At 45.6% G+C, this 26,401-nt stretch overlaps 1 protein-coding gene across 1 annotated transcript; it reads right to left on the reverse strand.

Annotated features, from left to right (window-relative positions):
• Nucleotides 1–2,103: 2,103 nt before the first annotated feature.
• On the reverse strand, nt 2,104–10,614 carry LOC8035143. The gene is made up of 6 exons (XM_002411067.4): nt 10,292–10,614; nt 8,592–8,688; nt 7,102–7,187; nt 6,135–6,236; nt 4,973–5,023; nt 2,104–4,053 (listed from the first exon to the last, which is right to left on the reverse strand). The coding sequence occupies exons 1-6, from the start codon at nt 10,382–10,384 to the stop codon at nt 3,970–3,972; spliced, it is 513 nt and encodes a 170-aa protein (XP_002411112.2). The 5' UTR covers nt 10,385–10,614; the 3' UTR covers nt 2,104–3,969.
• Nucleotides 10,615–26,401: the final 15,787 nt, after the last annotated feature.

Below are 26,401 nucleotides of genomic sequence, written 5' to 3' on the forward strand. Positions count from 1 at the left end.
CATTTCATACGCTGTAGTCAATGTCTTGGAACTTTATGCATATACTCTCTTCAACTTCTAGGCAGTCTTATCGAAACGTACAGCCCAAGGTTTCTCGGGATGTTGTTCCTGAAATGTGTCATGTGCTCCAAAGTCTGTAAAAGCTCTGCATTGCCAACTTAGTGCACCAAGACTTCAGCAACACGATTCAGCATTTTGTTAGTAAAATTTACCACGTTCGAGACAATCTGGAGCCACAATGTTGTCAGACATTCTTTTATTCATTTTTAATTTAGCAGACTGAAGGGTTTACTGAAGTCAGGAAATGAGCTTGCAAATGCAAGAGTATGCTGCAGGTTTATTTTAAGTATAACTGCTAGTGTGCTTCGCACAGCAGGGAATGAATGACCAGCAGTTAGACAATGTGACAAAGGCACCAGTGTTGTAATGTCTCCCGTCGTGGGATTACCTAGACTTCTGAGCAATTAACGGGAAGGTTATCTAAAGCGTGCCAAACAAAGACTGAAGCTGAAATGGTGTGCAAACATGTGGCCAGGGTGACTTCTGCCACAAGTATGCTAGACATGTCTAGCTTGTTAAAGGGTAACTCCAGTCAAAAGTGGAACCAGAATAAATGACCGATATCGATTCAAGAAAACTAAATACGAGCAGTGCCAAATTATTACACTAAAGGCCCGTTCACAAACTTGCGACTTCTTAGAACGGTGTGCCTTGGAACCTCTTAAAATCTCTTGCGACAAGAGAACATACTGGTGCCACCTATTGGGGAGCCGTGGAACACTTGCCGGTCCCATACATATATTGTTTTCACGCAACTTCCTTTTTCTTTTAGCTTCAAAAACTTTTGTCCATGTTATGAACGACCATTTCTCATAAGTAGTACATACTTTTGACGTCGCAAATACTGCAAAACCTGCGCTCCAGTGAAATGCAGTTCCAGAGTCACCACATAGGAGGCACCAGCATGCAACTGTGTTCTCTCACTGTAAAGATTGTAAGAGGTTCTAAAGAGCTCGGGTCTAAGCAATTGCAAGTGTGTCAACGGCCCTTAACGGAAAACTGCAATCCAGTCTAAAACCGACATCAAAAAGCTACCACCAGTTATCAGCAGGCATTCAGCGGGTAGGCTGTTTGCCAAGCAACCTTGTGCTTCACTTAGTCCACAAATTTGTACCTAAGGAGGCCAAGCAGGTTAATTGTTCGTACCTCCAGTTCTTTCGACGCATTTTGCTGCTGCATTATCAGTCATCCCAGCAGACTATTTGTCTTTTATGTTATGTTTTAGCGGCCGTCTTTTGCAAGTGCTTCTCAGCAATTGGCACAAAGACTCTGTTCACTTAAGCGCGTCGTGGTGCCGAAAGTGCCATTCTCTGGCGGCCATAGTTTGTTCCTGCTCAACGCGAGCTTATGATTAGCTTCCACAATGTTTCTGGAACGTGCATTGCACACCGCCAAGATTGTAGCACTGGGAAGATAAGTGGGGGCTCGTTCTGAGCTCGTGTTCATCGTGGCAAACTCGCTTTTCGGCCGGCAACTTTATGAATGTGTACAGTGCAATCCACTTGTAACAGTAATGAGAAAACCCAAAATTTCAATCGTTATAACCGATCATTGTTGATCATCGTTGTATCTAGACTAGAGACTGGTAATTTCCAGTCTGCAAACTGATGGTTATAAGCGATGCATCATTATATGTGGTGTCATTATAAGCGGATTGCACGGTATTATTATTTGCTACAGATATTTGAAGTCTACAAAGCATGGCAGTATAACAGCCGTAGCATCTTGCCTGACTGGTCGGAACTGCCCTTGCGACTAGGCCAGTTGTAGGTTTTGTGGCAAAGCGAAACGAGATTTGCGTCACACGATGGTCATGCAGCTGATTACAAGGGTTACCATCATGCTCGAGCAAGCAGTATCAATTTTGCCGTAGACCCCAGAAAAAAACAACATTGAAATCAAGTATCTACGAAACTACTTCAGACATTTAAAAAAAAAAAAGTACACCTCATCATTCAGGGGAATTTGGTGCACTAAAATCAGTCTTAACCCCAAAATCGAGATAATGTACCAGTTACCTTTTAATTATAGCGTACGCCAGAGTCAATTGCAAACACTTTTATTGCCAAAAAAATTAGGGTGGATGCTTTACAGAACCAGCCTAACCACTACAATGTGCTCTCTGTTAGTCAGTTGTTTCTACAACGTGCTTTCCATCATTCAACGTTCATCTTGCAGCATACAAATCAGGAATATAAGTTCATAGCCTTCTAAAAAAGAAGCACGCTCGGGAGCTACTTGTCGTAATAACAAACTATTTGCGAGATTGAACGGACAAAATGCCGCCAACGAGCTGGAATTTCACAGTGCCAAAAAGGAACAATGCGTGTTTTGGCCCAGCCAAGCTTTCCTATAAATCGTCAAGTCTCAACCTCTTCACAGATCTCTGTTGGTCGCACTAATGCTGAGAAGGCACACTCACTGCCAGCAAAAGGCAGTTTTTTTCTTGTTAAAACAACAATGTGTTTCAATCTTATAGTCTGCGACACGTTAAGAATTCACTAGATGCTCCGGCGTGAGTTTTTTGTTTATGGTTACACTTGGTCGGAAGTGCAGCCAAAGCCCCACCGAAGGTAACAAGCACGCTGGAGGCAGAACTTGTACCGAATTCTCAGCCTGTCGCTGGCTATGGACAATTTCATTAGCCTCTCTCCTCCCCATACCTTCAAATGGCAGTTTCGTAGCACTTATACAAAAAAAGATGCACAACACTTTACAAAATATGATGGGAGATGCCACTTGTTTGAGTTGGCACCCAGCGTAGCACCTGCAATGTTTTCGTTTTGTCCTGCAAAACGTCTCGATCTTTGTCTTTGAATGTGTAAAGTCTTCAACTCCAAAAGCTTGGTTGTAAAGAATAAAACAAACACGAGATTCAATCCTGGTGTCACTATACTCTCAAACAAGGCGAGAGATGAGAGAAGCCCTCATACTACGCACAAACTCAGAATTGAAGGCATTCCCTAAAGATGGCACTTTGACCAATCACCGGATATTTAGGAATGCCAAAACTCTTGAGCTTCCTATTACATCTCGACACTATTGCCGTAGAACTTGATTTAAAGTAAAACCACCATGCAAAACTTCTCTCTCACAACGTCATTTGCTTTCACATCGTTCAGCACGTCTTGGCATTCATCAATTTTCAAGGGCTGGCAGTCAACATTGCAAACACTCTGTAATAGGAAGAGCAGGCAGCTGTCCAGGGAGGTAATTGCTTAAGGCAGGAAATGCCCAGAGTGGAAAGTGCCTAGGGCAGCAAAGTTTTGAGTGTGGGCCAATCACTTGCAAGCTAACCCGTGGGCTAAGAAAAAGGTAGCTTCTATAACTTGGGTATCAGCTGCCATTCCAGAAAACCATTATGGCAAACGAAAGCCTGCAAGACATAGTTCTTTGGCTTTCTTAAGCCATAGGACTTTTCACATTCCAATAGAGAATGGATGGTTCACTTATGGGGAATCAAGACTGGCTCGTAACGTGCCAGTATGGCCACAAGCAAGGAATTTGCGAGTTTCATTTTCAGCACAAGCAGGTGAGATGGCGTAAGGTGCCCGAGAACACAGAGAAGCTATGGCCTCCGAGTAGACCCTCCAGAAACAACAGACTCGGAAACACCTCCCGAGGATCGACACGATTCCAGAGTATGTGCAGACATGTACAATGAGAAGAGCGAGCCGAGGTACCACGACGACGACTCGAAAAAGATGATGAGATTGCATTCCTCCATCGGTTTTGGGTACCAACATGGGCAGCCATGGGAGAAAATATGAAAACGGACGGAATGGCTACATTCTAAATACAGCGTGTGCGCGTTTGTGTACGTGCACACGTGTCACTAAAAACAATATAACCGGGACTGAACAGTAACCGGAACCAAACTGCCATCCAGAATTGGGCTGTGCAGGGGGATCACGGGTATAGGATCTGGAACTTGGGTTCCTGGAGGTCGCGGACGACTTGGTAGTGCGATACGACGCACATGAAGCAGTAGACCTGCGAACAGCGCCGCTTCACACTTCTGCACTTCGGTAAAATCTGGGGGGAGGTGCAGCACCCGGAACGAGTCTCTGATTGGTACGTTTACTGCATCCCAAAAAAGGCGGTCCCTCGATTTCCGCAACCCGACGACACGCAGAGGCGTCGCGTCATCGCCAACCGCGATCCGGGCGGCATTGCGGCGGACACTGCAACGACTGCCGGGACCACGATGTCCGACGGCGCGACGCTGTGGCTTTTGCGGCGTCGTCTGTTGCCGCTTCAGGATCGCTCTCGACGCGCAAGACATACGGGACAATAAGCACACCGGTCGGAGACCTGTTCCGGGCAGTGCCGTGCAGCGATGTTCCATACCACGTCCAGAAATTCCCTTCCTTGGGTACCAAAACTACCTATTTTAGGTACTTTCTTTTTCCCTGCAAAAGTTTTTAAATGTTACTGTTTAATTTCCCTTTTTTTTTTAGCTTCATTATCGCAGAAGCTGATTTCTGTGGTCATGCAGGCCACATGGCACGCGTCTGACCACTAAAGCCGCGTGAAATTGTGCGTTTAAAGGGGAGAAAATGTAACTGGTCGGTTTATATTTTCATTAACTAGACGCAATTGTCTGCTGGGCGTAGGAGTCATTCAGACACCTCTCCTTCCTACACTGCAAATTTCTCTTCTTTAAACCTTTGAGCTACAAGACAATCGTTTTTTTTCTTTTTCTTTTTAATATTTAGTTTTCTTAAATTTTTCTCTAATTCCCTCTTGAATGCTTAAAATTCCCCGCAACCGTGTTAAAATTCCAGTTTCCCTTTTTACCAAAATCAAGACCGAAAATTCTCTGAAAAAGAGAAAACTCCCTGTATGGAACATCACTGCTGTAGTGGGCAGCAAGCGCCACGTTGGCGTGGTTTCAGTTCAGCAGACTTACGTGGACGCCATCAATGCACCACAGAATGATTGCGGCAAGGACGGAGTAGAGCTGCAAGAGTGAGATGGGGTTATGTTAATGGAGCAGATGCGCACTGGTACTTGCAAACGCAAAACAGCTGAGACTCTTGTACTGTAAGAGATGAATGCTTAATGGAACTAGGAAACGAGACGGCTCTTGGCTGTACGAGGTCGGGACATTTTGATGTCACTGGCCATGCATGTGGTGCCCAGATAAACGTTGGCTTTGAGCGTTTTTTTTTTTTTTTTTTTTTTTTTTTGGGGGTATTTGTGGAGTTTTGTGCACCGTTATAGCATATTTTGTTTGAAGCGACTGTTTGCGGGACTAACCAGTAGTTGAATTAAGTTCTGTGCATCGTCAGTATAACTTTTTTTTTTTTCCCAGGAACTACAACATGTTTAACCCCTTGCCCACTCATTTCTTTCTTCAGAAACATACAACAATATTTTATTTTAAACGGGCAATTTGCGCTGAAATAAGACAGAAACATTTCCTCGACTTCCAGGTGTCATATCTGGCTCTAAATCAGGACTTCTGGTCCCAGTCCCACTGGCGTGCGGACACCAAAGTTGATGGAATGCTTGCAGGATTCACATTGTTTTCATCCCTCCTGTCACTGCCCATCAAACTATCGTCCGATTCCTAAAAATTGGAAAGGCTGAAGGGTTCGTCGTCGGATATGCCTGAGCATTAATTCCTTTCAAAAAGGTTTTGTATCTCTTTGTCGGCTAAAGCGGACCTCCGCACCAAAGTCACGTTGTTTTAGCATAAACGGTCGCAAGCGATTGCTTTTTTTTTTTTCTTGGCTAAATGGAGCGTTCTTTCTTTGTCAAACAGAGAAACAAACGAGCAAACTACCCAAGGTAAACGGAGCAACAGGAGTGGTTTTGCCATCTGCCAGAGAGCGCGCTAAACAGGCACCGAAACGCGAGTCCCGTTCATGGCCGGGCTTTATGGTCCGTAAGGGGTGGCTCGAGTGACACTCGTTATCAGTAACCAAGGGGTTAAGCAGAAACTGATATCTGTTCTGTGCATCTGGCATGAGACAAATCGTTTCATGGTCCCTTTGAAAGCAAAGGCAAACTACAGTGTTCAGACATTCCTTGTTTATATGTTTGCCAAGCGAGAACAGGTCACATACATTTCTGTAGTAACGCCCGATGTACCACAGTCCGATGGCGATCATGAGAAGAATCTCGATGACGACCGAGACCATCCACGGGAAGAACAGGCACCGGTTATCCTGCAAAATCGCATGCCACTCGTCTTATAACGGGTTTCATTGCAAACTCCAGACAGCCCAACAAATGTTGATGTTTATGCATGTTTGCAAGTGTGGCCTTTGAGCACAGTCATCCTGCTGCTGGTGTGAGGGCGGGGTGTCTCCACAAACAATTTACGAGGATTTTTTCACCACAAAAATAAGCTGTGCTCGCCTAACGCTCGCTTTCCGCCCAAATGTAGCATTGGCAGTCCGAACCGGATGAACCAGATTTCAGAACCGACCGATGCGAATTTCTGAGATTTTCGATGGGAAAATGGCGGCCAACGGAGCCCTCGAATGCGTGGAGCTGAATGGCGCAAATTACCGAGAACGGGTCACAATTTCCCGTTGAAGTTTTTAGAAAATAATGCTTAACCTTTGAATAAGATAATGGTTAGTTCTGAAACTTTGGCACCTGGTTCGGACCACTAGCGCTACACTTGGACGGAGAATGAGCATTTGGCAATGTTTGTGGTGAAAAAAAAAATCCTGTAGATTTCTTTGGGGGACACTCTGAAAGGTGTGTCCATGGTTGCCAGACTAGCTTTTGAAGTGCAGCTGTTTGGAAACGTAAGCGAGTACTGGGTATTTGGGAGAAAAAAGAACCACGTTGTTCTCACTGCATTATAACCTTTGAAATGGATAATGGAAAGTTCTGAAAATTTGGGATCTGGTCCCAACAGCTAGCACTACATATGGGTGAAGAAAGAATGTTCGGTGAAAAGTAGTGTATTTTTGCGGTGGGAAAAACATGGTTCTCTTTTTTACTCGAACACCCATTACATCAGCTTCGTGGCAATCTGCTCTTAACGAAATCCGCGGCTCGGCTCGCCGGTCAGCTTACCCGTTTCACTCCAATGTCGAGCATCAGTGCAAAGATGAGGAACAACAAGCCAAAGATTATCGTCAGCCCCGCTGCCACTTCCGTTCCTGAAAATGGTAGGATACAGCAGTTTCACTCATCTTTCTATTTTTCTTTTTATTCTCGAAGCTGGGTAAGACTGGAATCACTGGATCCTGGGAAAGTAATGCCATTGTCTTCCCTGCCTGTTAGCTGGTCATAACAAACAGGTACTAACATACAGACGACATCATCACAAGGCAATTAATTGGTTGATCAATCCCTGTTGCCATGGCAACCACCAGATCTTCCAAGCTTCATTCCAACCAGTCGCGCCAAAATCGCTGTAGAGCATCATCGTATTGAAAGCGCTCATCGCCAATATAAGCCTCCTTGGTACTGTGTATGCAATCAACTTATCAATCATGCCCATCTCCCCAGATCCCTTACAATATTATTGTCCTTCTTGCATCCGGTGTGTGGATAACAAAATCCTGGCATCCAAAAATGTCTATAAAGCAACCTGTCGCCAAGAATGGAAAGGTCAAGAAGAAACTGCTTATTCCATGGACCAAAATGGCAACCATGTGGGGAGCCTGTCGCTACTTCCTCAAGATCCAGTTACCTTAGCTAAGACGACGGGTGTCTTCCTTGTGGCACTGAGTTACACATGTGAGGTGGACCTCGCATAGCCAATGCTCTACGAAACGGGCCTGACAATGTATAGTGCTGGTACCAGCATTCTCGAACAGTACTTGTAGCAAAAACTGCCATGACTACAGTTGCGGCAGTTCAGCATCTTCGAGGATGAAGAAAAAGGTAGCATGCATGAGCCCTTATACGTGGCTTGCATGTGATGTCATTGCACCATGCTGGTGCTTGTTCCTGCTTGTTCTTGAAGAGAAAAATAAATCCAATGGTGCAATATGTATGCAACAAAACGTACGTGCCCAGCAGCAAAGTAAGCCAAGTATAGCTTTGAGAAGCGCTTTCGGCTGAATGTGTAGTCGTGAAGACGCAGCCAGAGAACTTTCCACAATAATCTCCATACCGTGATATTGTTACCGTGATATTTGCAACTTTCAGCGATAATGGTACCGCAGTGTGAGAATCACGCTCCCTAGCTCCTAGATCATCGGTTCAAGAATAAAGGTGCTTGCTTACACCTTCCTGATGCAGAAATATGAGGTAAGGCTCTTTTAGAGCTCATATTTAACGAAAATTACAATCACTTGCACGTCGCAGACCCAATCTGGTATTGCTCTTCTCCCACGATCATCCAGAATCCAGATGGCAGCCATTTTGATAGGAACTATATGCACCCCCTGAAGGCCGTGAAAGTTGCTAATTCAGATCACGAGGCGAAAGACTGGAAAGCTAGATTTCCTTTGCCTTTTTAATGTGTCAAAATGCTTGTCTAAAAAAAAAAAAAAAAAGTATTTGCAACAATGGATTACTTAAAACAATATTAATGTTTCCTCAGCGACACCCACCTTTCTTAGAAAGTTCGAAATAGGGGCTAAAAAAGTAGTCGGTCCTCCCACCGGATACCGCATAGATGGCGTAGAAGATGAAGAGAATATGCACCACCTGAAAGTGCAAGCAATTCCAACCATTAGGACAAAACAAGACTGCATATTCATCTCGCCCGATCGGCGAGGTAAACATTGCATCATGCGACACTTTCACAACGGTGTACCGCAAGCTCAAGTACATACGAGTTAAACATGATAGAAACAGTGCTCACAAACAAAGGTAGACTTTGGACATGACAGTGTGTGTTGTATTTTGTGTATGCCTTTTCTTAGTCTTTGTTCTGAACGCTGTTTCCTTTCATGTATCCCGATCAGTCCAGTTTTCAACCTTGCTACTTACATACATGGGTTGTTTCAACAAAAAATGCTGAAACCACTTAGAGCACACATACACAGTGCACTAGACCGACAGTGTGTCAGTATATTTCCATAGGTATGAAGCTGGGCAGTCTTGCTAGAAACAGCGTCTCAGCTAAGGCATTTGTGAAAGAAACCCTGTCAGGAGCACTTGAGACCTGGGGGGCTATGTAGCGCTTTTTGCACTCCCAGGAGACTAGGGAGAAGGAAGTGACGTCAACAACGCAGCAAATGCAGATTGGATGTTGATTTTGTTTTCTTCTGTCAACATCCAATCTGCGTTTGCTCTAGTCGTTGACGTCACTTCCTTCTTCCAAGTCTCCTGGGAGTGCAAAAAGCGCAACATGGCACCCCTGGCTTCACTTGCCACTCCACTCCTCCACTAGCTATGGCAGTGTTTCCTTTTACACAGTGATAACCAAGGTTCTGTTTCTAGCAAGCCGGCCCAAGTCTACATTTCTTGCTGAAAAAAAATAATAAAACAGCAATAAATCCTTTCTAGAGTTGTGGTCTGCAATGAAACAACTCTAGTAAAGATTTATTGCTATTTTTTCTGAAAGCTGGGAGGGCTCGTGTAAAAACACCAACAAATCGTAAAAGTAGATTGTAAAATATAAATTTGCCTAATTTTGCTTGCTTATACAGGGCCAACTGCATTGGCTTCTGAGCCGGTAAGCTTTACGTCTTTCTCCCTTCGTTATAAGCTGCTTGTATTTCTGTGATTGTGTTTACCACTGCCAGTTTCGATCTGGACGTGCATTGTACGGCGTGCAAATCGGCCGTGTACCAAACCCAGCCATGAATTAGCTGAGAATGAACCCGGTTCCGTTTTAACTGGGTCACGCATCAGTAATCCGCGCGGAGCGGCACGGTTCACGGGATGAACGACCTGTACGCGATCGTTCACTGCGGTGCCCGTTTATTAGAGTTAATGAGTATCCGCCCGCTCGCACATCTGGCGAAAGCACAAGCACAGAAGCGAGTTTGAACTCGGAACTAAAAGCACCTGTCGCGGAATTTCCGCCTCGGCAGCCTAGAACACGGGAAATCGGTTACTCCGGCAAGCATCGGAAGCTTTGGAATAAAGTTCAGTGTATTCGTGAACTCTTCCAGACTATGTATCCGGCCATTAAAAGCGGAGACGCGACGGCGCGACGCATCATAATGGAATCACGCCAACGCCCTAGAGGAGAAAACAAAATAAGAGAAAAGTTCACGCGCGCGACCGCGCGACGTTGTTGGCGAACATGCATGCATGCATTACAAATTTAACGAGAGAAGATGACGTTTATAAAACTTACCGCCGTGTACATCGCCGCGTAGAAGCTCCCATAGCGGAGATTAGTCCAGTGATATAACATGAAGGGAGTCCAGCAGCGACTTAACACAGGCATGACCACGTTCTTGCGATGTTTACAAAACTAGGAGTGGATAAAAAGCGGCGCACTTGGATAACCGTGACTTCCGTGGAGTCGGAGATTAGCTGATTATCGTGTAAACAGTGCTCAGTGATAGGAGATAGCCGCAAGAGTAGTGGGGGGAAAACAAATACTCAACGCCTTTGTTGAAGGCAAGGCATTCGCTGGCTGGCTGACGCCGGAGGCGTTGCCAATGCCGCATACCTGAGTCAAGTCACCTGGTATCAGATTGGCCAATCAGAAACAGGCGAGCACCGGTTTCGGAAACCGGCAAAGTATTTGCGGTTTTCGGGCGCATTTTTTAAAATCAATCCTTCCGACTTTTTACTCTTTTAGTTTGCTTATAAAGTTACATTTGTTCATTAAATCAATCTTCAAAAATCGGTCAATTTACGTTTGCAACGGATCACTGCTACTTTTGGGACGGATAGTAGTACGCAAATGGTCGCACAACTTCATGGGACGATTCGTATATTTTATAGATGTTTTATTAACGGATTTGCTATTATTCTTGCTTACAAAGTAACGCCAGTTAAAAAAAAAAAATAATAATGAAGCTGCAAAAGGGAGCCAGTTTTCATTGGTAACGGATCGCCGCTATTTTCAACGAACGATAAGCCAACGGTCGCATAACAAAGCAAGACGATTAGTGAAGTTCATCGATGACGTTTATTAACATGTTTGCGTAGGCTCTTCCTGTCTCGGTACTGTTCACACCAGCCGTGCGTCGCAGCAGAACAACACTTCCACGTAGTTGCGCCAGTGAAACTCCGGCAAAACGCGTACAGTTCGTCCACGCCCGTCGTGGTACAGGCGAACACGGCACGCAGAAGCCTCACTTTTCCGCCAACGGGAAGGAAATTTGGTCCATAATGTCGTCTATTTTGTTCTGTAGTGTGTCCAGTATGTCCGCCGTGATGAAGACGTGCGTTTCGTCCAAATCTTGAATGATGAATTTTCGTCCCAGGGCGTTCGTGTCGTCGAGGTGGAGGAGGAACTGTTTCATCGCCGGGTCGCATTCGACCAGGATTCCTTTCATCACATGCACCATGGCTGCTGTTTTACCTTAATAATTTTCCCAGGTTGGGTAAGGTTGTGTGGTTTTCGAGAGTAATTTTACGCCGAACACTACCGAAGTGTGTCACACCCGTCACACCATTTTCCTGTGAAGGGCGCCATTTTTGTTGTTTGGCTCACAAATGGCCCCCTTGAGGTGGATTTAATAACGAAGCAGAACTTTCTTCTTTTGCCTCAAAAATATATCGTACTTTTGTTTAAAATAAATAAAAAAATATGTATACATTTTTTTTTAACTTCTACTAACAAAAAAAACAAAACAATTTAAGAACTAAATCTTGATTCGTACGCTGGTTGATAGTCGAGCCATCAGATGGCGCCACTAACCTTCTCAGTTGCAGTTGCGGCAACGTTGGGGGCGTTTGAAGGTTTTGCACACAAATTGATCTATAAAATTTGGCTAATTAATGTGTGTTAATTGGCCAGCTTGGCAGATTGTAAGAAAATACCTTGATTTGCTCACTTGGACAGTGAACAGTACTCCAATAACGCAAATCTGTGGCAGGGCCTTTAAACTGAAACACCCTGTAGTCACGATTAGGGGGCGTGGTTTGTCCTGAGCATCTTATCGCTCCTCAACCAACGAGACTGCGACATCTCCAGATAAGAACGCCGTACGACCAACCAGGCAGCGTGAATGTGATACGTCACGTCAATGAACGTAGTGGCTCGTTATTATTATTTTTTATTTTATTTTGGTAGGCTCTCGATGGTTGCTAATACTGCGATTATTCATTCGCCTAATAAAAAAAAAATATTAATAAAAAATAAGAAACGGGACATGTCTCGGTTGCGCTTTCAAAGGAATTAATCCCGCTCAGACTTGCGAAAGCCAGCTTGTCCTATTCACAAAATAATCACAAAACATAGACTTTATTATTTTTTTTTTGTTCTGAAGATTCAAATCTAATAAATGTAAACTTAAAAAAAAGTGAAAAAAAAAAAGTTTTTGTTTTCTTAGGCAGGGGAAGGAAAAAGGCAAAAGCCGCCTGACTGACGTTGCTACCAGCTGCTACTCACAGATTATACAACACACGCTCGTATCTGCTGAATCTGCTTTCGGGTATCTATCACAAACGCAATTTTCACCTTTTTTGCTTTATGTTGCGCCATGTGTGACTATATAGCTGCGCCAAGCAGGCGGTTCTTGTCTTTTTCCTCTTGCACAAAAAACAAGCAAACAAACAAACACAGACATATATATATATATATATATATATATATATATACTGTAAACGACTTAATTTTCGCGGGCTCAAATTTTCGCGAATCGGGCCAAAGCTGAAAATTTGAAATTATTCGCGGGTTCTAATTTTTGCGAATTGAGTGTAGCTTCCGTAGCGTTCACATATTACCCGAATTGCTCGCGGGACGTATTTTTCGCGTTTGTAGGCGATTCGCGAAAATTAGGTCCTCGCGAAATTTAGTCGTTCACAGTATATATATATATATATTATAAACTTACTTTGACAAATTTTGAATATGACAAGTGCACCACCTATATAAAGACACCATTTGTGAAAAGGTCCATAGCACTCACTCGGTTCGTTGGTTTATTTATGCGAATTGTTTTTCTCCCAAAATAGCGCTCGGGATTGCATCCTGTATACGGCCAGGCGGGGCCTGGTTCTGCGAGCATGATCAAATTCTCCGCTTCCGCGGGCTCATTATTCATTGTGATTCCAAGATTATCATTGCATACGCGGGCATTCAGCGTGCAGGCATCCAAATTGAGTAAAAAACGCGAGCTCTTTCACCCTGCAACTATTCATTTCGATCCTTTGGTTGTCGCGCTCGTGCTTTTTGACCCGACCTCATGCGCCCATGCATATTTATAACAGGTGATGTTCACCATGTACTTGGTTCTTTTCGGTAAAATTAAAATAAACATTGTCCTCGCCATAATAACTACTATACTCGTGTTCGCCTCAAAAAAAAAAAAAATGGAACTTTTGCGCACTGTTCATACGCGGCGCGAAATAGTTCTCACAAGATTTGGTTGTCGGAGAAAGAAGCGACGCTCTTTGGTGTTTGAAGCGTGTACGCGTCTTGATAAGATAACATATAGTATATATAATCTAAGATGCACCTACATATGTATTAGTTATCCACATAAAAGGGGGAAATTTGTAATGCTCCGCGCGGAGCCGGACTTTTTTTTTTTTTTTTTTACTGCGGTTTTAGAGGTGAAAAGGAGCACCACCTGGATTCCAGGAAAGAACCAATTTTCGTGGAATGCGGAATTATCGACGTGCACTCGAATCACCTGCAAAGCAAATAACGAAAAAAAAAAATGATTGAGCATTTAGATTTTTTACATAGATATGCCTTCGAACTTTAACGGATAGCGAAAACGTTTCGTGCCGGCATTGATATGCTAATAAAGATGGCCCTCGGCGCAAAGAAGGAACAACCCGCATGTTTGTCGACGGAACCCTTCAAAGGCCTCGCGAGTGCGGGACTCGCCGACATTCCGTTCCGCTCCTATTGGTTACTTAGAGCCGTAATGCACGTGTCTCGGCAGTTCTGGGGTGGCAGTTGGAGTCGACGATCCTTTGCATGTATTTACTTCCATGTACGCGGTGCCTCTTTCATCATACATGTACTCTTCGTTAGTATGGAGCGTACACCATCATTTTATTTTATATTTTTTTTTTTAGGGGGGGGGGGGGGGGGCATTTTATTGCAATGCCAGAAACATGTTCCCCAAGGAGGAGATAATCGAACGTGGTTTCGAGATACAAAAAGACAAAAAAATATGCAGATGAATGAACCGTACTTGATCGATTGCTTCAAAGTTTACAAAGCCGACGAAAGACAAAATGTTTGGCGGAGCCAGGATTTGATCTCCGGGTTTCGTAATATCCGGTCGAGTGTGCTAACTTGTACCGCGTAAACGTTTCTTTATTGAACTGCTTAGGAACGACCTGCTGTAGAAATTCTAGGAATATTTTTCGTTGGGACCAGTTCACGTACCTTTCTGATTTAACTGTCTATATCAGCGGACGGGTCAGTCGCCACCAAATGGTTCACATGCAGAAGGAACTATCTCGTCCGCTCTGTCCGGCTTAGATTCTGGTTTTCGATGTTTCTGTTTTGTGCAACTCGGGTTAACACATCGACTTTGATTGGTACTAATACAAAAACATAAAATTCAATCTAAAAAAAAAAGATAATTTTTATTATTAGAATGAGTCCTCACGCAGTTTCAGTCATATCTTTATCCGTGTTAAACCATAACCAAGGAACATAACTACAGACTCACAAGTACAAAATAAATTCCACCATTCGTGCAAAAGAAACTTTGTTGTAGGAGTGTTTCGTTGTAAGTGGTATGTATAGGACTCAAGCCCAATGAGCGTAAATTAAAATGAGATGACCTTTGCATTTCTACGAGTTCGCTATCAGCGCGCCTCGGTGGCGACCTCTTATGTTTCCCATTCGTGACGTCACGATCAGGATTTTCCTTGCCGTGACGTCACGAGTTGTGATCCTAGCTATTTATCATCAAAAGCGTATATAGTGAGAGTTTGGCCAGTCATTTGGGAAGTATGTGGGCCAAATGAGGAGGCGCCATTCGCCGAAAGCGGCCTGGCCGTGTGCCAGGGCGTCTTCACAAATTCGAATGTGGCGAACCAGGAAACGCAAATAATACCCTGGCGGTGGTCGCGAAAAACAAAATGAATGAGTTAATCGGAGTAACTCTCTGTGACTGAAAATATGTTCCCCACAATGTTTCGATCACGGTCATGCAAAATCATAGTGGAAAATTATAGAAAGATATAGAAGTTATAAAAAGCGTGTGCGACTAGCAGAACGGTTGACGTAATCCGTACGCCAGGCGCCGAGGGCCGGGAATTTGCCGTCAGAGCGGTCAGACTCGGTCCGAGCAAAACAGAGTTCGAGCGGCACATTGTTTTCCACGTGCCGCCGCTGCTACCTGTTGGCTAGAGTATGCGTTCATCGTTAATCTATTATTCCATCACATTTGTGTTCACAATCATTTGATAATTTGGTAGTTATATATATTCAATGTGTTATAATGCATTAAACAAGATATATTTATATATCTGTGATATTATTTTGAGTTGGTGGGTCCGAGGCTACTCCCTGTAGCTGTAAAGGGAGCTTGACGAGCTTTCTTTAACACAGGACCTCCCTTAGCGAAAGGGACCTTTATGCGCCGTGTGATCACGATCTCCAGCTCCCTTTACTACAGGTACCTGTGCTAAAGGTACCTTTACGCTGCCGTGTGATTTTGGTATTAATCGCACTAACGACGTCACAGTGAGCATTTGGCCAGCCGTGCAAAGCCGACCACAGCGACGTGTTTGGTCACGCACGTCGCCAATAGACCTATTGCTAAATTACCCAAGCATCAAGGAGAATGCAGGGAATGGTGTGCCACGCGCCGCACGCACACGCCTTCCGTATAAAAGATGCGAAGTAAATAACCAAAAGAAAGCGTTGACGAACGCGCGTGCAAGATGCCATTTGTTTTAGCATCCTCCCACACAGCCTGGCAGTTCGACGACGGAGCCATAGCATGCCCGGTCGCAGATTTGGAGCGCGAGGATCTGGTAGCACAGAGCATTTTTCGGGGAACTTGGACGTCAGCGCACAGCTTTTGCAGTTCCATCGCTCGGGAGAAGTGTGTTCCGGCGTCTCGCCGCAGCGGGGCGCCCGTCATGTGGCTCTCCTCTCATCCGTTGTCTGCCGCTCTACTTTTTCAATTTCGGCGGCCTTCTCGTGGCGATCTGCCTAGGCTTTGTCAGTATAGAGGAGGCTAAGGTTTTAGGCCTTTGCTAGTTACTGTTGCAGACGCCAGCACGTGCGGCGGATGGAACACCATTCCCTGCATTATCCTTGATGCTTGGGTAATCGCGGTCAACTTTCTGTTGAACTCCAGAAGTGTTGCGTGTGCGTGCACAGTTTTTATGGCCGCCCAAAATGAGTAAGCGCAGTACGCCCATGACATTGACTGCATAACAACGAACAAAGAAAAAAAGTTTAACGTGTTTAAGACATTAAGCCCACGACCGAGCTCGGAAGTTCCGCGGTCGGACGTCAAAAGAACTGACAACTTTCGCCCACGCGTACTCTCTCGGAACCGAAACGAACCCGTAATTGTTTTACCCGCACCGCAGCAAACAGCCGACTCTTTCCCAGAGAGACCACTCGTTCCGCGGAATAAAGGCTGCACGGCCCCGCACTCCCGGAATAAATTAGCACACCCGCCGCCTCGCCCGCTCCATTCACCCCTAAGCTGACAGTGCGGTGGACGCTACGCGCTTGTTATAGACCAATCATACGACCAGCTTTCGCCATGGGGTCACACTTCCGCTTAAGTCCAGGCGAGGAGAGTGGAGTCAGGTCATGAGAGGGAGTCGTGTGATTGGTCCAATGAGGGCGTGGCTTCCACCACACTGTCAGCTTAGGGGGTGAACGGAATGCACAGTAACACGGGAAGATAACAAAGCGTGTCGCGCGCCGCCGCGGCGGTCTTGTCGTCTTGCGTGCAGCACGGTGTTTGCAGAGCTGTTTCCGCCCACGCAACGCTCGTGTCCGGGCCGGCACGTGTTGTCTCTCTCGCCGCGACACGCTACGTCCCGGTGTTGAATAGCTCACCCCGCCGCGCTAATGGTGGTGGTGAGACGGGCGACCCGTCAAAAACAGCGGGTGGTCCGCGACGCCGCTACGAGCGCCTGACAACAATGGGAGGTGTGCGTTAGCAAAAGGGAAAGAAAGGAGGGGGGGGGGGGGGGGCGATAGAAATCTCTGTGCGATCGTCGTCTGCGTGTCTGTCTTGCGCGTTTTTCTTCTCTTTTTCATGTGCGTGTGTAGGAAAACAAAAATAAACAAACCAACTCAATTTATATTTCGGTTGTAATTGAGTTATCAGATACGGGAACTTGACGTATTGCACCACTGGAGTTCGGAGCTTGCGTGTGGACTGTTGAGAAAATGAACTCGCTGATCTCTGCTTCAGCCGTGGTTCAGCATGGGGGGACAAACGAATGCGTGATTATATACTTATAAAGGGCTGCCAAACCTCCGCTCCTTGGGTGTCCGCGTCTAGCCCTCTGCATATGTCTCCATTTATTCATCGCGCTGTAATGACCTGCCGAGCTCGAACTTTCGAGCATCGCCGGATCTTCATGCTGGAAAACTCAGACATGACCAGAAAGGAGAATAAAGAACGGCGTCATCTCGTCCGCATTGCTATGGTTGAGGTTTCCAGTTTGATCTTTTAATTTACCAAATAATCCGAGTCTCTACAGTAAAGGCTCGTTCACACACTTGCAACCGAGCACGACCGAGAGAGACCAGACCGGTTTTTAATCGTCTTGCGACTTCTTAGGACCGGGAGCGCTGCTGCGGAGCTGGTCCTAAGACGTCACAAGAGGATTAAAAACCGGTCTTGTCTCTCTCGGTCGTACTCGGTTGCAAGAGTGTGAACGGGCCTTAAGTCAAAATGAGACCGCAGCATCCAATGAAACTGTACTCGTTGTGTAATCTCACGTAAAAAGTAAGTTTTGTGCGCAGTTCATACCCTGTGCGAACCAAAAGTGAGGCGTTTCGCGTGTGCCGCGCCGGCGGCAATCAGGCAACAGACTGCCAAAGCAAGCGCACTCTGGCGGGGCGCAGTTCTCGGTCATCAAGTCTTCGATTCAAAGGAAACTCGACGACAGTGCTGCCGCCGGGACACCCCTCAATGGACCCAATGGCCCGTGGCGCCCATGAGCGGGTTTTTGCCGCGCCGCCAAAGCCTCCGAGTTGAAAAGCGATCTTCTTTGGGGCTCGTTAGCCTGCCCCGCTTCCCCGCTTTGCGGGCCATCCCGGGCGTGAAGCGGGCTCACAGTGCAACCAGGCCCCCATCCACCCCGGAGCTGAGAGCGCGGTGGGAGTTGCGTGCTCGCGCGACCAATCGGCCGCCTCCCTTTCATCGCCTGACCCCGCTCTGTGCGCGTGGGTGTGAGTGGGATCGTGATCACGCGACCAAATACAGACGCATGACTGTCCAACGGGCACCTGGATTCCACCGCCGCACTGTTAGCTAAACGGAGTGGCGTCCCCCCGGCCCGTCCTGTCCTCGGCCACCCGCTCGACAACGGAGATGCACTCGTCGACCGAGAAGCACCTCATAGATTGCTGGCGCATTGGTCCCTCAGACCAACCGCATTGAACGCACTCCCCGACAATACGACACCCGATGTTCAGCAGCTTGTAATGTCTTTTATATTGCTCCCGCTCTCAAATCCCTCTGTATACTTTTTTTTTTCCGGTTGTAAAGTCCTGCGTTTGACGGATCTTCCTGTCGGTCGAAATCGTCACGCCTCAGAGGTGCTTCTGCACAAGTGTCTGTCGGTGTGTGCGTGGTGTATGTGTGTGCGCGTGCGTGCGCATGCGTGGGCGTATTTGTATGTGTGCGTGCGTGCGTGCGTGTATATTTTTCGCTAACCGTGATTGTTTTTGCGCGCTTTCTCCACGAACGTAGGTTGTGAAGCAGTTGCACCGTCATTTGAATGTGATCACCCTTAATATAGTCACGGACGCGATGAGAACCACGGAAGACCTGTTGCCTTCCGTCGTGCTTTGGCTGCGCGAGCACGCTCCAAGTTTACGAGACGCCGAAGCATCCATTTAAGGGAACTGAAATACCGAACTTCCGTTCTAGTTCTGTCAGTGACTAATGTCGGTGATAGGTTAAGAATTCGATAAATGCTCCGCCGCCAGCGCGAGCCAAAGTTCGCGCCCGGGTGGTACAGTGACCGCGGGACGCTCGCTTAAAAACGTGCTTCAAAGGCTCCAATTTTGCGGTACGCGGAACATGGTTACGGCTTGCTAAAAGTTCCCAAAAACTAGGGTTCTGTGTTTCCGGTATACATTAATCTACACCCCCCCCCCCCCCCCCCCCCAAAAAAAAAAAAAAAAAAAAAAAATTGTATATTTGAAATTGAGGAAAACCGAATACCTTCAAACTAAAATTATCCTTAAAAAAATAAATAAATAACAACAACCCATGCTTTACGCGAAGAAAGTGTGATATTATTCTTGATCCAGAATGCAACCCTAACTGAACTTTCCACGAGAATGCTTGCTCGTTCGGAAGCCGCATCCTTCATCTCATTCGGGTCGCGTGCATGGCCGGAAAAGGTAATAAAAACGTAAAAGGGTGGATTGCGGGGTTAGTTGGTTGTTGAACGTCATGATTAAAAAACAGCGCAAAGGGATGGCACAAAATCTGACTGAGGAGCACGCAGCATCTGTCCTGTGTGCTCCTTCTACTTTTGGCCCGTCCTTTTTGCGCTGTTTTTAATCATGTCGGAATAAAAACGGACGCTCGCAGCGCGTGTTTCTGCGGGCTTTGACTTGCGGCTTACTCCAGGAGTAACGAGCTCTGCTTGTTCCCCACGTGCATGGCCTTGTTCTATTTTTGTTGCCGCCTTTTGAAAATTCTCTAAAAAAAGAAAAAAAAACAGCTAGTTCATCTAGCGTTTTTAGTAGTAAAGTGAAATTATATGCGCAACGGCAAAGCATTCGGGTTCTCAAAACTTTCCAGAATTTGAGGTCAGGGAGAGGAGGAAACGAGAGCGTGCAGTGACGTCAGAGTGCCGAGCTCTGATTGGAGGGTTTAGTGGGTAGACGCGAAGGCTGGCTGCCTTTGCGTCTACAAACTGTCTCCCTTCAATCAGAACGAACAAGAGCGTCGTCTGCTGCTCGCTCAGTGTCTGGCGTTCGGCGCTCGAACGTGTTTACGAACCGTGAGTGAAGACGATGACAGCTATAGACTTTGCGTCTGTCCCAGTCAGAGGAGCTCCGCTCTCTCTTCCTCTGCGAATACTCGTATCGTTAGATCTTCGTCAAGTTACAGTAGCGCGAAGTACAGCTCGATTGGACCGGAACCTGTATAAGATCAAAAGAACATTCTTAAAGGAGGAAAACTAAATACTGGTGAATGCTCCGAGTTTTTGTTTCGTCTAGTCGATAAAACAGTAAACTTGTTTCAGATTGACGAAGGAAGCTGAAGTAATTAACTGGCAATGCCATTGTCCTACCAAAAGGGTCTCTCCGACTGTACACAGTTTTGCCAACGAAAAGGCAGAAAATACAGGACAGGTGCTTCGGAGCGTCGAGAAGCTCTGAAAAGTAATCGTAACCGAAGACGAGGTCACGCGAAAAATTTAAGTGGAGTTACAGTTTCAATTACTTCTATTTAGGGCTCCGTGTTTTCGGATAAATCCGAAAAACTCCGAAAAACACCCGCCGGTAAAATTTTTGTCAGTTCGGATTTATCCGATAAACTCCGAATGTTTATGTGTCAATGCCACTCCCCCCCCCCCCCCCCCCCCTTACACCCCCCCCCCTCCCCGGCAAAAAAAAAAAAAAGTAAAATTTTTTTATTTATTTATTTATTTATTTATTTATTTTTACAGTTTGATCAGCACAGAGCCAATGGTCCTGGGATAATTCCACCATAATTATCTTTCAAATCTCGGACCGTTGTCAAAAGGGGTGTTGCCGCTTGTCTCCTTCAAGGTTGATTCAGGGCAACAGTTCGTTCGTTGTACATTCGGCTCACGACCAAAGCCGCTTTTTGGTTTCCAGTTTGGGCCATGCGATTTGGGATTTAGAGAAAGCCAAGGGTATGTTTTAGTAACAGAGAAAGCTATGGACCATAGGGATTGTATAAAACTAAGAAAAGCGGCAGTTCCAACTCCCTATTACCTCCTTAACCACTCTACCTAGCGCGGTCGCGGACAAGATTGGTGGTATTGGATGGGATGACTACGAGCTTCCTATGGACTCCCTCCGGGAGTTTATTGATTTTAAGGTATCGGCGTTTATCGAAGCGCCCCTCGTGTGTGACTTTTGTCGTGGATAAATGAGCATTGCCAATGGCATTGCCACCAACGCCAAATTCAACTGAAGGTTTTTCAATTGATACAAGCGCGTTTTATATTTTATCTGGCATACGTTTACATTCGGTTATTATCTATTTATCTATTTATTTTAATAGAAAACACAGCGAAATTAAACTCCGAATTTCGGAAAATCGGGAATCAGAAAACTATAAACTCCGATAAACTCCGAATCTTCGGCAAAAAATAAACTCCGAAAAACACCCTCCGAATTTGGCGAAAAATAAACTCCGAAAACACGGAGCCCTACTGAGAAATCAAACTTCCGTAGCCAATTTCTTCAATCAAGCTTTATATTTTTAGAGAAAAAACGAATGCTTATGAGTGGCATAAAACGCACCGACAAAAAGTTTGGACAGAAAGGAAAAACGCGGCTTACGCAGCGAAAAATACGGGACAATAGAATATAAGTTGATTGAAGAAATTGGCTACGGAAGTTTGATTTCTCGGTCGATGCGTTGACGAGAATATTGAAACTTGCTCTCGATTGCGCGCAGATTGCATGTGCGGGCTTTTCAGTGCAGTTTCACCGCGCCTGCCGCACAAAAACCAATACTTACATTTTGTTACCGATATCGTAACTAACTGCAGTATAATTCGTTACTTTATAGCTTTGACCTCCGAGAAAAGAAAAGAAAAAAGAGCAAGGTCGGTATTTCGTAACACTAAATGCAACCAGGTCTCGCTTGTAACACGTACCGATATACCGCTAATGTCCTAATCGTCTGTACGATGGTCGTTAAGCTAGCCCAGCGGTTGGCTTACGGGTCTCGGAGATGTGAAGGATGCGTGATCGGTGTCGTACCGATCCCAAGGGGACCTATTAGAAGTAGCCGCCTGTCCTGGCTTGACGGGGAACTCGCTAAGCCTACCCCGGCCACCCGCGAAGCCCCCAAATTGCTCTCGATCACGGAAGCACTTAGGCAACGCAACACGGGCCGACGTTTGGCACGGCCCCTCGAGGTTTCGTTTTCACGGGATCCGTCTTTTTTGTTTGAGCTTTGATGGATACGCCGCGTGGAAAAAACAATCCAGTGTTTGCGTTGAGGGAGCTGATCGTGGTTAGAGGCGCCGATTGGGTATTAGCGCGCAGGAAGATGTGCAGCCTTAGATTGGGATGACTCACGACAGCAGGTACTTTTAGAGGGTTCGGGAAATGTGAGTAAAAAGAGAGAAAAAAAAAAAGAGACATCTGAATTTTGTTTTGGCGTGTGGAAGTACCGAGGTGCGCGGGCTGACCTTTGGGATGGTGCTTCCGCGGTTTCAGTGTGCTTGTGTGACGTAAGATACGTGGGTGACACAGAGCAGTTTAATTCCTTATTGCATACCCTGTGTTATATTACTGGGATTTTATCTTACGTGAAAAGGATTAATTGTCACTGGATTATACAAGTAGCAACAATCACCATACATTCAAAAGGTCTAGTAGTGCTAGGTTAAAAGGGCGATGCAACAATTGTTCTGCTTCCAATAAATGCAGCTTATAATCCTTGACATTGATAATCTATAAAACAGGAGTTCGACCTTTTCTCGACGCAAAAGCGAAAAAAGCACAGGGTCTCGTATATTTTTCCTAAGACGACTTGAAGGCGAAAACCCAAGCGCCGATGCATTAAAGACAGACACATGATTTACTCGCTGAGTCATGCCTCTTAATGTTCTGAGTCATCCTTCTCAATATGCTGAGTCATCATTCTCAAAGTGCTGAGTCATCATTTTAATTTGTTTAGTCAGCCACTGAGTGGTCACGCAAACCTTTTCGTACTTTTCGTGTCGCCGACGTGTTTTCGCTCAAGGTCTTTGAAGGTCCACCAAACGATGAGACAGATAAGGCTTTCGCCTTAATAAAACATATTAGAAAAAAGAACGAGTGGCATTCACCTCCCCAATTCGCAGCCGGAGCAAGCGGTCACGTGACCTGGAGACTAATATATGCCGCCAACGTTTATTGTAGCCACGCGCTGGGGTTGGCCAATCACTTGCAGGGCACGCGCCGAGTTCAACAGATTGCTAAGGTTCGCCTATTCCCGTTATCGCAGCGATTGGGCGCGAACCAGCACCCGAATGCATGTCGAGGCGTTGGCTGTCACGAACCCAAATCAACGATGATACTCACGCAGTGCTCGTGCCCACTGTATGAGCCGCGGTTAAGCGAGGACCTCAAAGCTTGATGAGGAAGTTGTGGGAATCACATTGTTGGCGTTGTCAGCAATGCGACCTATACAACTCTGTCATCACGTTTTGCAAAAAAAAAAACTGTAAGAAAACTTTTTATTTTATGATTGAAATTATGCGGCGACAAAGAAGCTGATGCAGAGCGCAAGTTCGCCTGCTGCTTTTGACGTCAGAAAGAAGCCGAGCTCTGACTGCCTCTAATGGAGGGATATTGAGTAGACCTCAAGGCAGCTTGCTTTGAGGTCTACCCCCTATGCTTCAATCAGAGCCAATCAGAGCACGGCGTCTTTCTGACGTCACCAGAACCCCTGCAAAAGAAGCAGACGAACTTGCGCTCCACGTTGGCCTGTGGCGTTTGGGTCCCACTATATATAGGCCCTGGATTCTGAGAAAGTAGCGCCATTGCCTTCCTTGCCGGCTAGCCGGACACAAACCGATACTTACCTACAGACGACCAAAACTTTGAAAGGCGACTGACTGTTCGGTGTCTGTTGCCATGGCAATCGCCATTTCGGTTCCATCAAATCTTGGAAGCTCTGAAAGGGTCGTTTTGAACCAGTCGCGCCAAGATCGCTATGGGTGGTCGGCGTCTTTGGCACTGTGCAGGTAATCAACTTATCAATCATGCTAATCTCTACAGGTCTATTTTAATTGCATTGTTCTTCTAGCGTATTTCAAGACAGGCAAATTAGTTTTCAATGCCGCCAAGAACCGACGCCGCACGTGGTGGCGATATATGCGAAGAAGTGCGCTTGTTTCGCCCGTGTGTCGACAACAAAATCTAGGTACACCAGAAATGTCTTAACCTGTCACCGCGAATTTGGATCGAATCATCAAGAATATAAGGTCAGGGAGAGGCTGCTCATTCCATGAACCAAAATGGCGACCATACGGGGAGCTTGGGGCTCGTTCCAAATACCTAATGACTCTATAGTGCCATGTAAGCTTGCGTAAAAGTGAGAAACATTTTCACCGGATATCGTTGCACGGCCCCTTCAAGAAAGCAGCAGAGGCTCTGTTTCCAGCGCGAGCTTTATTCTGCCTTTAATAACACATGGCCGACTGGATAATCGCATGAATCCAGTTGAGCCGTGGATAAGACTTTGGTGCACGCACAGCCCGAAGCCAGTGGAAAGCAACGAGCGCGCGTTGGAATTCGGAGCTTCCACTGACTTTTTAGCCTGTCACCGACTGTATACTTGGCTTGTACCGACGTCACGTCAGTGACCATTGTGAAATACCCCGCGGGTGTACCTTCTGCAGCATATATATTTCACAACATGCACCTCATTTTGTTTTCTCCGCAAGAACAAATAGGAATTACCGTTGATGTGGTACAATGACGTCGCGGGCAAGCCATGTATACAGGGCGAGGTGACGTTGGGTGAGGCCGTATAAGACCAGCACATTTGGCACGCCTTCTAAGACTTTAATTATAATTGTACGCACCCAAAAGGCTGGGCACACGAAAGTCGTTTGGCAAAAAGTTTTATGTCTGTTTATTTAGAGCTCAGCTCAGAGAGGTTGAAATATTAAAAATAGAGCAAAAACGTCGGCAGTGCATTTTCTATGTCCCATACTGAATTCTCGTCGTCTGCACACTGGTTTTCGATGACCTTATAGGTGGTCATCGTTCGTGTATCTTGTTCATATGATTACTTATCGCGATTATCCAGCTCGTCGCCAGGCTCCATACTATAGACCTTCTGAGCATTTTTGCGTTCAGCAAGCCACCCGCGAGCGAGCTGGCAAACCAGTGAACAGACGACGAACAGGGAGTGTATAGACCAGTGTCTGAAATACTAGCCCCCAGCGATACCAGCGATAAAAATGGGAAAGAATAATCTCAAACGCAGGCTCTTGTGAAGAGAGGGGCTGGGCATAAAAACAATAATTTTGCTTTTAACGGCACTCTTGACAGCAGTGTTTTTTTTTTTTTGAGCTTCGTGACGTGCATTTCTGATGTTCTTGCACTACGACATGTGCGAAGGTTTCTAGAAAAACGGAGTCTCGCAAAAACAGCAGCCCCCTGACTATGTTATGGGGTCAGCATAAGGTGACATGGCGACGCCCACGGAGCAGAGCAGAAACTGGTCTATAGGACATGGGAAATACCATAGAGTTATTACAATAGACGCTAGAGGCTCAGCTGGCGCTAGTGTCTACGGACTTCCAGTTGCAAATTGAAGCAGTCAGCAACGAGTCTACTTTTCCAGTCTTCCTGTGTGTTCCCATGGGAAAACGTACGTGATATTGTTCTCTTCGCCAGATAATAGAAATCAGCGTAGTTTTATTTACTCGTAACGGGTACCATGTAGCATTATTCACACTATAAAAGTGTAATTTATTTAGTTTATGTTTTGTTTATTACGGTGCGATGTTTGAGTTAGCAAACATTGAGTCCCAGGTATATTTTGTGCAGCATGATATGTCAATACAAGCTATCAATTCATGCAAAAAGAAAACAATTAAAAAGTGCTTATGGTTTATACAAGTTGTAATACCATTCAGATTACAGATGACTACTTTATCTTGATTATTCATGCACAGTTTGTTACTCATCCAGTTCATGTACTTCATTCAATAACTCCATGCTTCGTTCTTGTCGTCTGTTTTGATTGTTTGATTTGGCATCATCCTTTTGGTGTTTTGTCAAGCTGATTCACTCTGTGTGCTTCATAGCATGGACTATATGCGTAAATACATGCCCAAAATAGCAGTCTGCAACGCCAACAACTATTATACATATGTATTGGCCATTTTAGCGCAGTGTTCGATACCATGAATTCTAAAAAAAAACGCTCTAACTGATACATAT

The sequence above is a fragment of the Ixodes scapularis genome, unplaced genomic scaffold, assembly GCF_016920785.2.
Source record: "Ixodes scapularis isolate PalLabHiFi unplaced genomic scaffold, ASM1692078v2 PGA_scaffold13__105_contigs__length_92229423, whole genome shotgun sequence".
NCBI lineage: Eukaryota > Metazoa > Arthropoda > Arachnida > Ixodida > Ixodidae > Ixodes > Ixodes scapularis.